The sequence below is a fragment of the Gouania willdenowi genome, chromosome 2 (assembly GCF_900634775.1).
Source record: "Gouania willdenowi chromosome 2, fGouWil2.1, whole genome shotgun sequence".
Taxonomy (NCBI): Eukaryota; Metazoa; Chordata; class Actinopteri; order Blenniiformes; family Gobiesocidae; genus Gouania; species Gouania willdenowi.
Window position 1 is genome coordinate 8,771,326 of NC_041045.1, and position 15,078 is coordinate 8,786,403.

The 15,078-nt window shown below is 39.7% G+C and overlaps 1 protein-coding gene across 6 annotated transcripts in view; it reads left to right on the forward strand.

Moving 5' to 3' along the window:
• The window catches only part of LOC114475571 (receptor tyrosine-protein kinase erbB-4-like), a 344,779-nt gene that overhangs the window by 301,851 nt on the left and 27,850 nt on the right, over positions 1-15,078 (forward strand). For 5 of the 6 annotated variants that reach the window (XM_028466507.1, XM_028466518.1, XM_028466509.1 and 2 more), the window contains 6 exons: positions 648-723; positions 818-964; positions 3,568-3,665; positions 3,786-3,956; positions 5,586-5,871; positions 8,464-14,933. In XM_028466507.1, the coding sequence (XP_028322308.1) occupies positions 648-723; positions 818-964; positions 3,568-3,665; positions 3,786-3,956; positions 5,586-5,871; positions 8,464-9,296 (1,611 nt within the window). In that variant the 3' untranslated portion in view covers positions 9,297-14,933. Of the gene's footprint in view, positions 1-647; positions 724-817; positions 965-3,567; positions 3,666-3,785; positions 3,957-5,585; positions 5,872-8,463; positions 14,934-15,078 lie in introns of those variants that run through there. The other variant, XM_028466546.1, reaches the window with a different exon arrangement.

Below are 15,078 nucleotides of genomic sequence, written 5' to 3' on the forward strand. Positions count from 1 at the left end.
GAGTTTCTGCTGGTATCTCTGGGACCAAATGAGGAATTTTTTAAACATAATTTAGTCAAGATGAGGGGTCTGTATGTCATTGCACTTCATGCTGGTGTTGGTTGATGCCACATCTACATGTGTGTCATAAGAGCAGAGATAAAACTAAAGGTTCTGGAGTTAATTTCCGAGCTGAAGCTTCTCATTTCCTTGCTGCTGCATCATTCCCCTGGAGAGCATGTGTGCGTGTTTGCCTCCTAACAAGGCCCCGGTGTTGTCCACTGCCTGAAAGCACGCTTCATGCAACGCGACCTTGTTTTCCACCGTCCTTGTCAAGAATGTCAAGAGGTCTGTTGTTCTAATTGTGTCACACCCAACCAGCCACCGACAATGCGTGACAACGACCGCTACAATCTCATTCGGTATCCTACGAGCTCACTTACTATTGATGATTCCGGGGTGAGACAGAAACCAATCAATCACAATACTTGAGGAATATCGAGCCTAGCCAAATGCGTTTGAGAGCAACGTCGATCTTTCAATAGCGCCAAAGGCTCAGCTTAAAGACGAGGCGGCTTTGTGGCCACACAGCCTGTAATTCAAGTGTGAATAATAAGATGAGGGGCTGCCATCTCACTGTTTCATCTTCATGTACTGTCTCCTTTCAGATGCCTGTTAAATGGATGGCTCTGGAATGTATTCACTACAGAAAGTTCACCCATCAGAGTGATGTATGGAGCTATGGTAGGTGTTGCATGCTGTGGGTGGAGGATGTAATCAATTACCATAAATCCTTGTTAGAGTAGGTTTTAAATCTGTTTTCTGTGTCTTTTCCCAGGAGTGACCATCTGGGAGCTGATGACCTTCGGAGGCAAACCGTACGACGGCATCCCCACACGGGAAATCCCTGACCTCCTGGAGAAAGGGGAACGCCTGCCACAGCCGCCTATTTGCACCATCGATGTCTACATGGTCATGGTCAAATGTGAGTCAAAGCTAAATGATTACCTGAAACCTGAACAATCTGACATGCAAACAATGAGACATGGTATTGTTTGATTTATCCCTTTAAAAGTCCAGTATTCGTCGCAATCACACTACAATCACATCATACAATATTATTCATAGAGTACAGTCAAACAGTGTCTTTTGTAATTTTAACATATTTCTGAGATTATTATTTTATAGCTTATAGTTTTGTATAAAAACTTGTTTATTTTTGGAGTCACTGTTTTCGTTACTTCTCAGAACATCATTAAGAGCACAGTTTGATGTATTTCTAAATGCGTCCTAACCCAGACCTTCCCCTAAACAAGCCACACTACGGAACTCACTCACACGTGCTGTCCCTTAGAGGAGAAAAAGACCAAAGTGGAACATATTGTGCAGCTGTTTGTTGGTAAATGTGCCCGTGTAGCATTTTTCATCGGCAAATTAAACCCATAATTGTCTTTCTGGTTAGACATTATTGAGATAAAAAAATATCAAGATTTATATCATATATCGCCATTTTGAGAAAAAATATCAAGATATGGGTTTTGAACATAAATATATTATCTGTCATATTAACTGTCATAATAACTTCTTATAGAATAGGAGGAGCCAGGGTTGTCAGGAGGAGGGGTTTCCCCCTTATGAGGCCATAAGCTGACTTTTTACAAAATGTGGAATAACAAGGGAGGGAGGAAACAGAACTTTTTCAACTTTGTCCCTCTGAATGAGACTAAAGGGATGTATATCACTGTAGCAAAACCATTATAAAGTGACATTTTCATAATACTGCCCCTTTAAGTGACACAGATCAGTTGTGGTTTGATACTTTTGAAGCACTTTTGCGTTTTGCTGCTTGGAGAGAAGAGTTTATTTCAAAAGAAAAGAGAGAACTAGTATTAGAATGCAGGCTAATTATGTGTATATGGCAGCTTTGGCCTTGCCAGCGACTTTATGTGCATCTTTGTTTGTGCCATGCCCCATCTGGACATCCACACCTCCGCCACACACCGCCCTAATCTCCATCAAGCGCATCAGCTCGTCCAATTAAAAAAAAAAAACCCCATCTTTCCACTGATCTATCCAAAATGCTCCTGTGCTGGTAACAGGGTTTTGTTTTTTAATGTTGATGACTGTGTTGAGATCCACCCTCCCATATTGTCAGGAAACAGGCCAGGCTTACATGCCAAAGCCTAGTTTAAAGCGTTTTAGTGTTGAGCTTCATGTCTGCTGGTCATTCCACTGTTCGTTAACTCAAACAGCAGCGTTCTGTTAAGTTGGATTCCTGAAAAAGTGACACCATATCAACTTCTGCACCTTGTTTTCTATTTTATTGCCTCTCAGTCGTTAAAACGTAATGACACAAACATTACGGGTTTGCATGATTGATTCAGAAAGGCTTCCTGGCTGATGTGGCCTAATGAATCTAAACCTATTTTCACCAAAGCGCCCTCGAAAAAAGGGTTGATAAAAGACAATGATGCGATCCAGCTTGGAGGACGATTCCAAAAAAACATCACAATGATAAAAATGTTAATCCAACTGAAATGTCACACTCTGTAGATGCCATTTGCCTTTGACAACACAGATTTAAACCATCAAAGCCATGCAGCCTGGCATGACTTGCGTTATGAACATTGGCCTGACTACGTTTCTTAATGAGCAGCAAAGGGTAATGTGGGATGTGAAACATTCTGCACAAGCTTTAGGAATATAAATCTGCAGCATTGCAGCAAGATCTGCAGTAGCCTTTAGGCACTGCACCACTGTACAAAACAAAACCCTGGGTTTTCTTTTTTGTGGAATTTGCAGCCCATTGGCTGACAATTTCACCTACATTCTTATTTGTATTATACTGTTTTTAATGTATTGCACTGTTTTTATTGTAAAGTGTCCTTGGGTGGCCTGAAAGGTGCTTTTTAAATACAATTAATTAATATTATGATTATTATTTTATTATTATCAATTAAATAGTACTAAAAGTAAAAGTTACTCGTTACTTCCACCCCCCACGTTTATTTTTGGTAATAAATTTGATTTGATTTCGCACAACAGCAGTGTATCTCACAATGGATTAAAAATAAATAAATAAATAAATCAAAGAAAGAGAAAATAAATCAAGTAAAGCAAAGAGGGAACCAATGTTACAAAGTCTACCAAATCTACCACAATTGGAACTTAATTTTCCACAAAGACATCTGTATAAAATAAACCATCTTGTTGGGCCCCTACTGTAAGTTATGTACACTTTTTTTCTTTTGCCCGGAAACTATACTAGTATTCTTACATTATTATTATTATTACACAAGCTTTCTTTTTTCTTCACAAGAACCTAATGACTCCATATCCACTGCTTGTGTTTTATAAATCCTATATTGTCCTATATTTTATTGGTTTATTGAATATTTCTTGAGGAAAGACATGGATTCCTGCTGCTGTCTATTTCGCGCTCCTTGTCACATCCACAGTTCAAGACCACCCGCCACAGCGCATGCAAGTCGTACCTTTTACCCCCCAGTTCAACACCCGTGTGAACATTTACTGGTTCAATGCATTCGTTGGCTACTTTTCCGTCACCTCTATTTTTCTCTACCCCAGGCTGGATGATAGACGCAGACAGCCGGCCCAAGTTCAAGGAGCTGGCGGCTGAGTTCTGCAGAATGGCTCGTGATCCCCAGCGATACCTGGTCATCCAGGTATTTTTACACTTCCAATCAGGCTGTACATCTATTTGCATGTAGATAAATGCATGTAAATGAACTTGTGTGTGTGTGTGTGCGTGTGCGTGTGTGTGTGTGTGTGTGTGTGTGATTCAGGGAGATGATCGAATGAAGCTTCCCAGCCCCAACGACAGCAAGTTCTTCCAGAGCTTACTGGATGAGGAGGATTTAAATGATTTAATGGATGCTGAGGAGTACCTGGTTCCTCGAGGTTTCAACACAGCCTCTCAGTCGAGCACAACCAGACCTCGAGTCGACTCCAACAGAGTAAGATTATCCACATCTTAAAACCAGTTGACTAAAGCATCCATGCACTGGATTCTAAATGCTGAAAGTGTTCAGATATTATAAAGCATTAGTTTTTTTATACCCCTTGATGTTTCACCTTTATCATTCATCTTTTAAACCAGGACTCTTTGTGCACTCCTGGTTTCATTACTCTGTTAAAATCCTGCTATCCTATCCTTCACTAATAGAGAATGAGTGGTGCCAGCTCTGCTGTTTGCTTTGCAACATGCACGTCATGTCACAGGTCCACCACTTTCCATTTGATGCACCTTCACTCCCTCGACATATTCATTTCCCTGTGGCTCTTTGCTCTCGGATGACTGAACACGTCCCGAATAAAACCGACAACACAATCCAGCTGGTGGTGGTGCCTTTAAGGTTAATAACCTAAGTGAAACTCCTTTGATTACAGAGTCAAACGCCTCTGCAGACAGAGATAGAAATGTATAGCATAAAGCCTTTGGCGGGCTAAGTTAGCTATTCAGGTTGCACCATGGCAGGCAAAGTCAGCACAGGCGCTTATCTTATCTGCACTGATTTCCTCTCACGCTCACACTTGTAAAAAGAAGCACATAATGACTCGCTTTGAAGGAGGGATAAGCAGAGAAGTTTTCAGGAGGGAGGAATGTAGGAGTAGGTGGACAGGGCTGACCTCGGGACACTTTGTTGCGTTACGTTTTGCAGTTGCGCTATGTAGCTCCAGTAATTGGTGCTGCAGCTCACGCTGCTGGCAAGAGTGCGTTAGAGTTGGCCTGGTGTAAATAGCCTAAAGCCAGAGCAGCACCATGAGAGCCTTTTGCTTCATATGTCATGTTTTTTTGTTTACTTGTGGAGGTTTTTGTTCTTTTCTGGGAATCAGGTACTTGAATCAACACCTTGGCCTTCACACTCCCTAAAGGCTGATGACATCAACATCATAACTTTGTACAAAAAAAAAATTGATTTTAGCATCAGCCAGAAAGACTCACTCGCTGGGTTTCCATTACCCTTGGAAATGCGCAAAATCTAAAAAGTGCAATACAAACTGGTAATGGAAACACCTGAAATTCGAAGGAAAAAAAAAACAAAAACACTGAAATATCGCTCAAAAGTTTTTACGCATTCATGAGGAGGTATTTTAGGCGTTTTGATATTGAAATGTGTCGCAAAAGCGCTATGGAAACACTTTTTCTGCACAGGACGTGACGTACCTGGTCACATGACCACTTCTTGCCGAGAAATCATGGTGCAGTACGTGTTAACAGAAAAAGAAGAGAAGTACATTTCTTAGCAATATATCAAAAGTTATTACTGCCGCATTAGACGTGCAACAACAAAGGTTCTGAGCATCCATTTTCCTGTGGTGAAATCTCGCGAGATGAGATTTTACGGGAGTTACGAGGCGCCTACCCAAAACAACCTCCAATGGAAATGCACTCAAAGCGAAATTATATTTTGTTGGCATTTAGAAATATCGCTTTTGTTTTGCAAAAATCTGTAATGGAAACCCAACTATTACTGAACATTGTACTAATCTGACAGAGCATCATTCCAACTGTTACTACTGTTTTAAATCGCTTAAAATCAATTTATGGTAACAATGCCACATTATCTGTTCTTCACCATTAGAACCAGTTTGGCTATCGGGATGGTAGTTCAAACTCCACAGAAGGAACCAGTGTGGGGGCCCAGGGCTGTACGAACCAGGAGGGTACATTCAGCCTAGGTGCGGCCCTGGACGACCAGCGCTGCAATGGAAGCCTCCATAAAAAGAGCCTCGGCCAAGCATCAGGAGAGGACAGCGGGGGTCAGAGGTACAGCACTGACCCCACCATCTTCTTGAGTGAAAAGATAACCAGAGGGGATACCGATGAGGACGGCTACATGACACCAATGAAGGACAAGAGCTCTTCAGGTACTTAGAGGCTTTGAATTAATGTAAAACACAATCATTTATTGTAATTCTTATTAACTCATAACATTCATTAATTCCATTCATTCCTTGCAAACATTGCATTATTTAATTACTGCCTGGGGAAGGCATTAATGTAGCTGCCAACCTAACACTGTAAACATGAAACCAATCCAAAGTCACTGCAGTAGTGGTCAAAGCTGGGGTCAATTATATTTTTCAGTTTGAATTACGTTTTCAATTACCCATGTTCAATTACAGTTCAATTACGATCAGTGACCAGCATTTTTTTCAAATAAAATTACAATTACGTTCTCAATTGCTAAAGTTCTATTACAGTTAATCACAATTCCTGAACCTGAAATAAATAACCTAATAAAAGTTAACCTCCCCCTGTCTGTTAGCATATCTAATGATAACGGGTCCTAAATTAGCTGTAAAATACACTAAAAACAAATATCTATCATCTAATTTCTTTCTTATCTATTGGTTGCCTTGTTAGGCTTCCTAATCAATGAAAATATGGGTTTTAATATATTTGGTGTGGGCGTCTGAGCCTTTTATGTGTCACTATACCCCAAGATTTCAATTTTTTTTTAAATGTAAAATGTGGGAAAGCTTGATATGAAACATATTTGAATAATTATTTTTAGCTATATATGTGTAGAGCTGTACATAGAACTGTAACATGGTTCCACAGTGTTGCATTAAATTATAATTGACAATTTTTTATCGAATTTTCATGGCAATTACAATTACAAAGTCAATTTTATGAACTCATACAATTCCGACAGGAACAGATTAATTAATTATCAATTACGTGGTTACCCTGGTGGTGGTGATGCTGAGCAATGTTTATTTTACCAGAAAACCGTGATTTCGTCTTTTGACTAAAATTAGTTTTAGTAAAAATCATCAGTACTATTTCAGCTTTAGTCTAGTTTTAGTCGACTAAATCTGTTACAGATATAGTCGACTGAAATGTAAAGGATGAGATTATGCATATTTGTAAAGATTTAATTAGCATTTATCAACCTGAAATGGGATAGTAATAATGTTTAATACATACAGATTTGATGTGATCAATGCGTAGTTTTCATTGGATAACTTCCTCAAAAGAACTGATTGGATTTCGTCCCATGTAAACATTTTTATTAGTTAACAAAAATATCAATATATTTATATTTGTCTGTTTTTTTTATTATTTATTTATTTATTTATTTACTTATTTTATTTTATTTATTTGTTTTTTAAAAAAATATGAATAAATAAATAGATTCATTTATTTTTTTAAATTAGACAGTCTTGTTATTGTCACTTCAAAAAATGTAGTCGACGAAAATTGAAACAAAATGAACACTGATGGGACTGGCGCCCTGTCCAGGGTGTACCCCCGCCAAGCGCCCTATGAGAGCCGGAGATTGGCACCGGCAGACCCCCGCGACCCTGTCAAAACAGGAATAAGCGGGTAAGAAAATGGATGGATGGATGAACACTGATGTGTTGAGTCACTGCAGAAATGCTCAGCCACTTCTTTATGTTAAGATGTAAAGTAATTTATAATCTCATATTTGCCATCCCCCCCTTTTGTCAATATGTACTTAGTTGTGTGTTTTGAGGCCGAACTTCATTTGTCAGACACAACCAAAGAGAGACGAAATACCTCTTCAGTATTTGTCTTAAAATTAAGTGTGGTGCATCCTCTAATGAGTTAATTTAGCAATGAGCGTGCTAGAAATACGTCTCGGGTTCAAACCCTGCAGCCCTGTGTTATAATGATGCATAATTGCATTGTGTTTGACTTACAGTATGGTGTGGATAAAAGATACGCTCACTTTATTGTCATTGATTCCACTCTTGCTTCAAGGAAAGGGTGTCATTAAAATTTAAAGATAACTATATAACAGTTATCCATGCATTCCTTTAACTCAGCACACCTGTTTTATTTGACTAATCCCGGCCTGGTGCACCTTTCCTCCTCTGCCATTACACATTCACACGGTGAATACACTCCTTTGTAGCAAAGTCAGCCTGTCATTTCTCCTGTTCGTTTGATTTCATCCATTGATTAAAACTCTCATCCAGTTTCCATTGACAGCAGCGTATGTCAGAGATTAACGCCGAGCCGCATTTTGCTTTTGATCATAATTTCATCCGTCAGGCTGGCACCTCGCGCTATCATCTTTGATTTTTGTGCAGCTCAAAATATAACAAAGCCTTAAGCAAACTGCCGCTGATGCAATTTCAAGGAGCGGACGAGTGGGCAAAATCAATAGATTTCGCTCCCCACTACTACTATAGTGCTTGGAAGTAGCAAAGAGGGGTCATTTGTTGGCCTTTTTCACCCCGGCACATTAAGCGTTCATTGCCAAAGAATAGCTGGCTGCTAGCCCATCTGAGTAGCTGTCAGTATTATCATTATTATCTTTATTTCCACTTTCTTCCCTCATTACCTCATTACTCTCTCACTTTCAGTTTCATATTTCTTTTGTTTTGGTGGGTTTTTCCTGTCTTACTCTTTTACAAACTGCTTTTCTCTTCCTCTTCTTCTCACTCCTACCCTCCCTCCCTACTTTTCCCCAATCTGTGCTACAGAATATCTGAATCCTATTGAGGAAAATCCATTTGTTTCTCGACGTAAAAATGGTGAAATCCATGCATTGGATAATCCGGGCTACCACAGCACACCCAACAGCCAGCCCAAAGGAGAGGACGAGTACATCAATGAGCCACTCTACCTCAACACCTTCCAAAGCCCGGCAGAGCTTGGCCTGGAAGCCCTGAGGAGAAATGGTCTGCCCTTACCCTTGCCCACGCCTTCCTCTATCTCCATCGCAAGCTCAGGCCCCCACCTACCTCTATCCATCCAGACTAGTCTACCCCAATACTCCTTACCAGCGACCCAGCCGTCTCCATCTGGTGTTACCTGCCACCACGGTCCAGCGACTCACATCCTCCACCCTCACCACACAATCAAACCTGCAGGACAACCAGGCAATCCAGGTTCTTTCAGCCAGAACCAAACGGGAACTTCTGCTCAAGCCCTGCTGAGCCAGCCCGGCACGCTGTCCACCACGGCTACCCTTGGCCATGGCAGTCTGCCAGCTTACCAGAGTCACACCGCCTCACATCCTGCTAGTATGCTGAAGCACGGAGGGCAGACGACGGGGAAAGCCAGCGGGAGGAAGCTGAAGGTGACCTTTGACAATCCAGAATACTGGCAGCACAGTTTGCCTCCAAAATCATCCCTCCAGGCAGCCCGGGACGGCGCTCAGGGAGCACCCGCCAACGCTAAGCTTTTCTACAAGCAGAACGGACACATACGGCCCGCTGTAGCTGAAAACCCTGAATACATGTCTGAATTTTCTCTGAAATCTGGCACCGTCATGCCACCACCACCATACCGGCAGCGGAACACAGTGGTCTAGATCATGTCTCTAACATTGTCTCTGGAGCCACCATACCATCCCACACAGTCATATCCAGTCTTTCTAGGACATCGTCTTCTGTCGACTGTTGCATCATTCTGAGGAGGTTAGGCCCAATCGAATGGCAGTCGGATGTGTTCCATTCCCTTTCATTTCCTGCTATGTAGATAGACTGCACTCCACGTCATTGAGAATGTGGCGGTGATGGTGCTTCTCTGTGATGTGGACCTACTGGACCTAAGTGTTGTCTCTCTGAGGAAGATGTGCAGCTCTCACACACACAAACTGAACTCACTGCCAAACACTCTGGTGTCGGATTTAAGGAACAAACGAGATGTTTCACTTCTACTGTTTTCCATCCAGGTCTGAGGGATGAACAGTGGCCTTTTTGAGGGTTTCCGGAATCAACAGTTGGCTGATGTTGAGAAAGAAATACAAAGATTTGCCAGTTATATGAGCACCATGAAGGACAGTGCACACATAAGCCAAAAGAAAAAAAGTTCAGTTTCCTAAATTCTCCATTAAAAAAAATGTGACATTTCTCATCATTATACAAATGCTGTGATACTGTGATTGCCAAAACTACAGTAATCTCCTTTTTCACATTTGTAGTTCAACCATGAACTTTGTAACTCCTTTGAAAATGTGCAGGGCAACTGCTGTTTTCTTGTTTTAGCTTGACTGCTGTCTGGTCCAACAGGCTGATCAAAAGCGGTGTTTCAAAGGCAACGGGTAAAAGGGAAAACACGCTGTAAACTCTTTTATAAACACTGGTTTCAGTGGAGAGAGGATTTTTATACACTGTATTTTTTTTTTTTTCCTCCAAAAGATGTTGTGAAGCTAAGCCGGATGAGAATGTAGATTTGGAAATGCTATATATGGATAAGAACATGATCAGATCAACTATAAACACAGAGAAACTTCAAAGGGGGATCCGGGAAGGGGAGGGGCATGTATTGCGATGGAGAGAACGTTCATAGCAGCCAATTAATGAAATGAGGACCTTAAGGAATGAACAAGACAGCACCAGCAGAGCACAGTAGGTGTGTGTGTGTGTGTTTGTGTATGTGCGTAACAAATCAGCGTTACCCCAGGGGAATATCTTTAGGGGTGGGGAAAGCTTGGGTTGGATTGTTCGAGACTTTTGCGACGTTTCAACAGAACTTTTTGCTGTACGAAGTTCCATAAAAGCCAGATTCAGATCACTTTTACTGTCTCAAACTTTGCAAAGTGACAATTCTGTCATGGGTCTCACTGTGCAATAGTTTTAGACGGTTTGAAACTGTAGGCACGAGTATTTTATCAATAGGAAACAAAAGCACTTGTTTCTTGACTTTAAAAATAAATATATATATATCAGTGGTTCCCAAACAGGGGTACAGGAGCACATTGCAGGGGGTACTCGCAAAGATTTAACAATTAATTTAGAAATAAGTTCCTTTTAGGCTATTTTTGAACAATTCACCACAAACTAACGGTACTATTAATATGTGATGATTTCATTTTATGTCAGAAAGTTAACTTTGATCTCCTGACATGTTTCGACTTTCAATTCAATTCAACTTAATTTATAGAGCGCACACTACAACAATAGTCATCTCGAAGCGCTATCAAAATATAAAATTCTTTAGGAAAAAACCCAACAAATCCAATTGCCAGTCTTCCTCAGAGGCGTCTGCTGATTGCTTTGATGATCAGTTACATAAATTCCAGCTGGAATTATTAACAGCACTATTGCTCAGTAAAATACCATATTTTCTTGTAATTTATTGAAAACATTTCACCATTTTTTGGACAATTGGAGACAATAATTAGCTAAAAATTTACAAAGGAAACTGTATTTACTTACTATTGAAGTAATCACATTAAAGTTGCATGGTATTGTATTTACACTCATTGTTTTGAATTTAGAAAGCCAATGTTGGAGACACAGTTAAGGGTTTAAGATAGCCCGCTGTTCCACAAATGAAAAAGCTTTTGAAATTATGGACAGGGTACTTATGATATGGAGAGGGGGTACACATGACTTGACAAAATGCAAAGGGGGTACACGGGGGGGAATAAAAAAGATTGGGAACCACTGCACTATATCTATGGTCAACCATTTCAATATACTTTATTCACAATCGTAATATTTAATGAACCAATAATTGTCAACAGGGATTACACTTTGTCAAGTGCAAAAACAGTCTGACACATTAAACATAGTCTAGCCATCCCATAATAGAACAGCAGCAACAGCATTAACACTTAGAATACATGAGTTGTTTGCTAGGTAAGGGTAGTCAGAGGAAGCTCAAAAACCCATTGATACTTGCCCTAATCAGGGTTTAACAAGCTGACCTAACAGTCTAAGATAGTACAGTGATACACCACAACATGTACATAACGGAATACAGTTTATAGACCTTTTATAATTGTGCGCTTATTAGATATTGATATTTATACTGTTTTTCGTCAACAATGCTGTTTGCATTTGTTTCAGTGGCATTTTATTCTTGATTCTTTGATAGAATTGACCTCATTGGCTCCATTAGTGTCTATTTCGTCTACACTAAGCACTTAGAAGCACAGGTAGCTTTTTTAAGGTGTTTTTTAATCACAGGATGGTCCTGGTGGCATCGATTACTTTCGATTTTAGGATAAAGTCAAGGGACCAGTGTGCTTGTTTCTTGTACTGGGCAACAAAAGGTAAACGTTTCCAGAGAACGTTTGAGTCGAGGAAATGGAGTTCCTGAGCTGAGAGGAAAAGGCAATTGCGGCTAATGAATGTCCTACGTCACATGCTTGGAATAGAAAGGCGGATATAACGAAAAGTGTGGCATCGAGGGGTGTCCCGGTCCAACTTATTCACTTCCGATAAATCTGTGTACCCTTCGTTCTTTGGTTATTTCGTTGTCAAACCAAATCAAAATATCAAATAAACAGAAAAATCAAAAACCAGAAAAGTAGTGTTTTTCTCTTTTAAACTTAAAATACAAATGGTGAAATGTTGTTCTGTTTGTGAGATATTTACGGGCAATTTAGAGCAAGAGCTTCAGCACGTTACATTCTGTCAGTGCGAACAAATTTATACTCCAAACAGTATATCCAAATAAACTGGTGACTGAGTATCGACTGGTGTGAAGAACAATAGATGTTTGAAACTTCTACGATTTGACACTTTTGCAAAAACAATTACAGATTTTTTTAGGGGCAGTAAAAATAGTTATCTTGCATGTTATAATACCGCTAGCCACTAACAGCAGCTGTCAACACACACGGAAGTTGATCGCAAGAAACAAGGAGCACCAGTAGATAAATTACACCACATCTGTTTCCTTTAATCACATATCATGTACATGTTTTTCGCATGTTATACGATATTGTTATGACATCCTTGTGTATTGGCCATTACCAATATCAGTACGAATCATACATACTTTTATTACTTATTTTTGCAGTGTGGAATGTTTTAAAAGGTTTGTTGAAGTGACGTCACTCAGAGAACGCTAGGCCGCAACAGTAGGCATGAGGAAAAGCTGACACTTTTATTGTTAAATAATGGGTTACAGAAATTTTTACCTTGAACATAAGAATATTCTACAATTAAATACAATAAATAAAGCAGAATTTAGAAGACCCTGAAAAAATAACAAAAACTAAAAGTTATTTCTTTAAAGTGCAAAATAACCACTCGTTTAACTTAAAAATGAGCATATTCTGTGAATGAACTGCTTGTATCGGAGTGCTTATATTTATTTATTTATTTATTTGCTGATATTGGACCGATTTCCAATATTAATATCGGATCGGGACACCCCAAGTATTCTCTGATATAACGTACCATAGCCATGCCGCTACGCTACGAGGTTGTGGAAATCTGGTTCAAGTTATTCTGGGTGAAATTAAAATGTGTAATTTTATCCCATAACATTCAAAATATTTAATTACAGAAAGATGTTTTTTATTATTTATTTAGTCTTTTTGTGTGTTTGTTTGTTTGTGGCTTTCTCAGCCTCACGCCCCAGTTCGACTATGTTAATCAAAGCTAGCTAAATGTCGCTACACCAAGGATGGATGCTAGTCATTGCTGCTAAACACAACACAAAGCTGGATGGAGATCATTACATACATGTTATACATGCTTTACATGTAATTTGAGTCGTATTTGTAGTATTTATTTGATGGTTTTAGACGTGTGTAGTGCGTTAGACTTCAGTCCTCCCTGGTGAACTCTTGGTTTGATGTTAGGAATACAGAAAAAGAACGCCCACTCTTTATCAATGTGCTCATGTGGTTGTTTACTCACGATGATACGATAGTGAGGCCAAGAGTTCACGTGGAAAACATGTTTTTTGGTGGTGCTGACCAGCTTTGAGAATGCCCTATTTTCCCTTATTTTTGTTGCCTAAATTGAAGCTGTTCTGATGATATCATGATTAATAGATAAAGCCGTATTTTGTAGTCCTTTTTGCAGCTCTAATTCAATGAAAAGGAGACGGCGTTTAATATCAGTGTGAAATATTCATGGCTTGTTTGAGCTTGTTTGTACTAAGCAGAGGAAAAGGCTGCCAAAGCTTGGATTTTAGGAAGAAAGTGTCGGAAAGAAAAAAGGAAGATGGTTGTGTCTTGTTTGCCCCAAAATGATCAGACAGACCCGGGCAAATTATGTGTTGTGACGAGAAGTGTTCTCAAGAGCCCTTCAGAGAACACGAGGCACTCTTCTTTGTTATTTTTGCTGAGTTTATCGGCAGACGGAAACAAGATCAAACCTGTTTTTTTTCAACCTTTTGAAAACCCCATCTTTATATGGTTCTTTTCCCCTGTGGGTGGGCCTAGCATCTTGTTAAAAACATACTCTACTGTGTGTCACATGCTGCTACCCATCTCAGTTTTTAACACTCCTGATGACTCAGATGTACGCCACGTTTTTTTAACTTTTTTTTTTTCTCCTCCCAGCCAAGATCCGAATGCGTGTTTCCATTCAATACCCTCATTAGCATAATGTGGTCATCCTTCATATAGGCTAATGTATAGTAATAATTGCATTGCATGGTATACCCAAAGTGAGTGATTTTTTTTCTGCTGTCCACTTTTATATCCCTACGTGGATGACAATATATTGCGTCGGACAAAATTAACCAGATATTTTTACAAAAGTTTAGTAGCACAAACTCTACATTTTTAAAATGATCCATAATCATGGTTTCTTGACGCGTGTGTGTGTGTGTGTGTGTGTGTGTCACATATCCTTAATGTCGTCTTCTTATATTGCTAAGTTACCAGTGTACGTTCTCTATAATTGTGTACTATATTACAAGTTTGTAACTCTAGTTGCGACTTGGATTTTTTGCCTTTTAATTGCACAAATCACCCCCCCCCACACCCCCCTTTATTATTATTACTTTTTTTGTTCTTTTCAATGTTTAATTTATCAATGTACCTGTACAGAATCAATGGAGGTTCCTCCGAAAAGTTATCTAACACACTTCAACTCCAAATGTGAATAGTATTTTTATAAACGCACAGAAACGGCTGACGTGGTCGATTTGTAAATAAGGAGGCAATGCTTTGGATTTATATCAGTCTTCTCTCCCTCTGCTGTTTTCTCCTGCTTATGACAACTTATATAAATAAAAAGAAGCGTACATATTTGCTTCATGTATGTGTTTGACTGATTGGGACACACGTGGGTTGTTAACCTGTGGGCGGGGCCAGCACGGCCCACCATTTCTGCTCAATTTGGCTTCAGTTTCTGCCTGCCATGTTTCATTTGTCACTCAGTACGACAGAGACCACA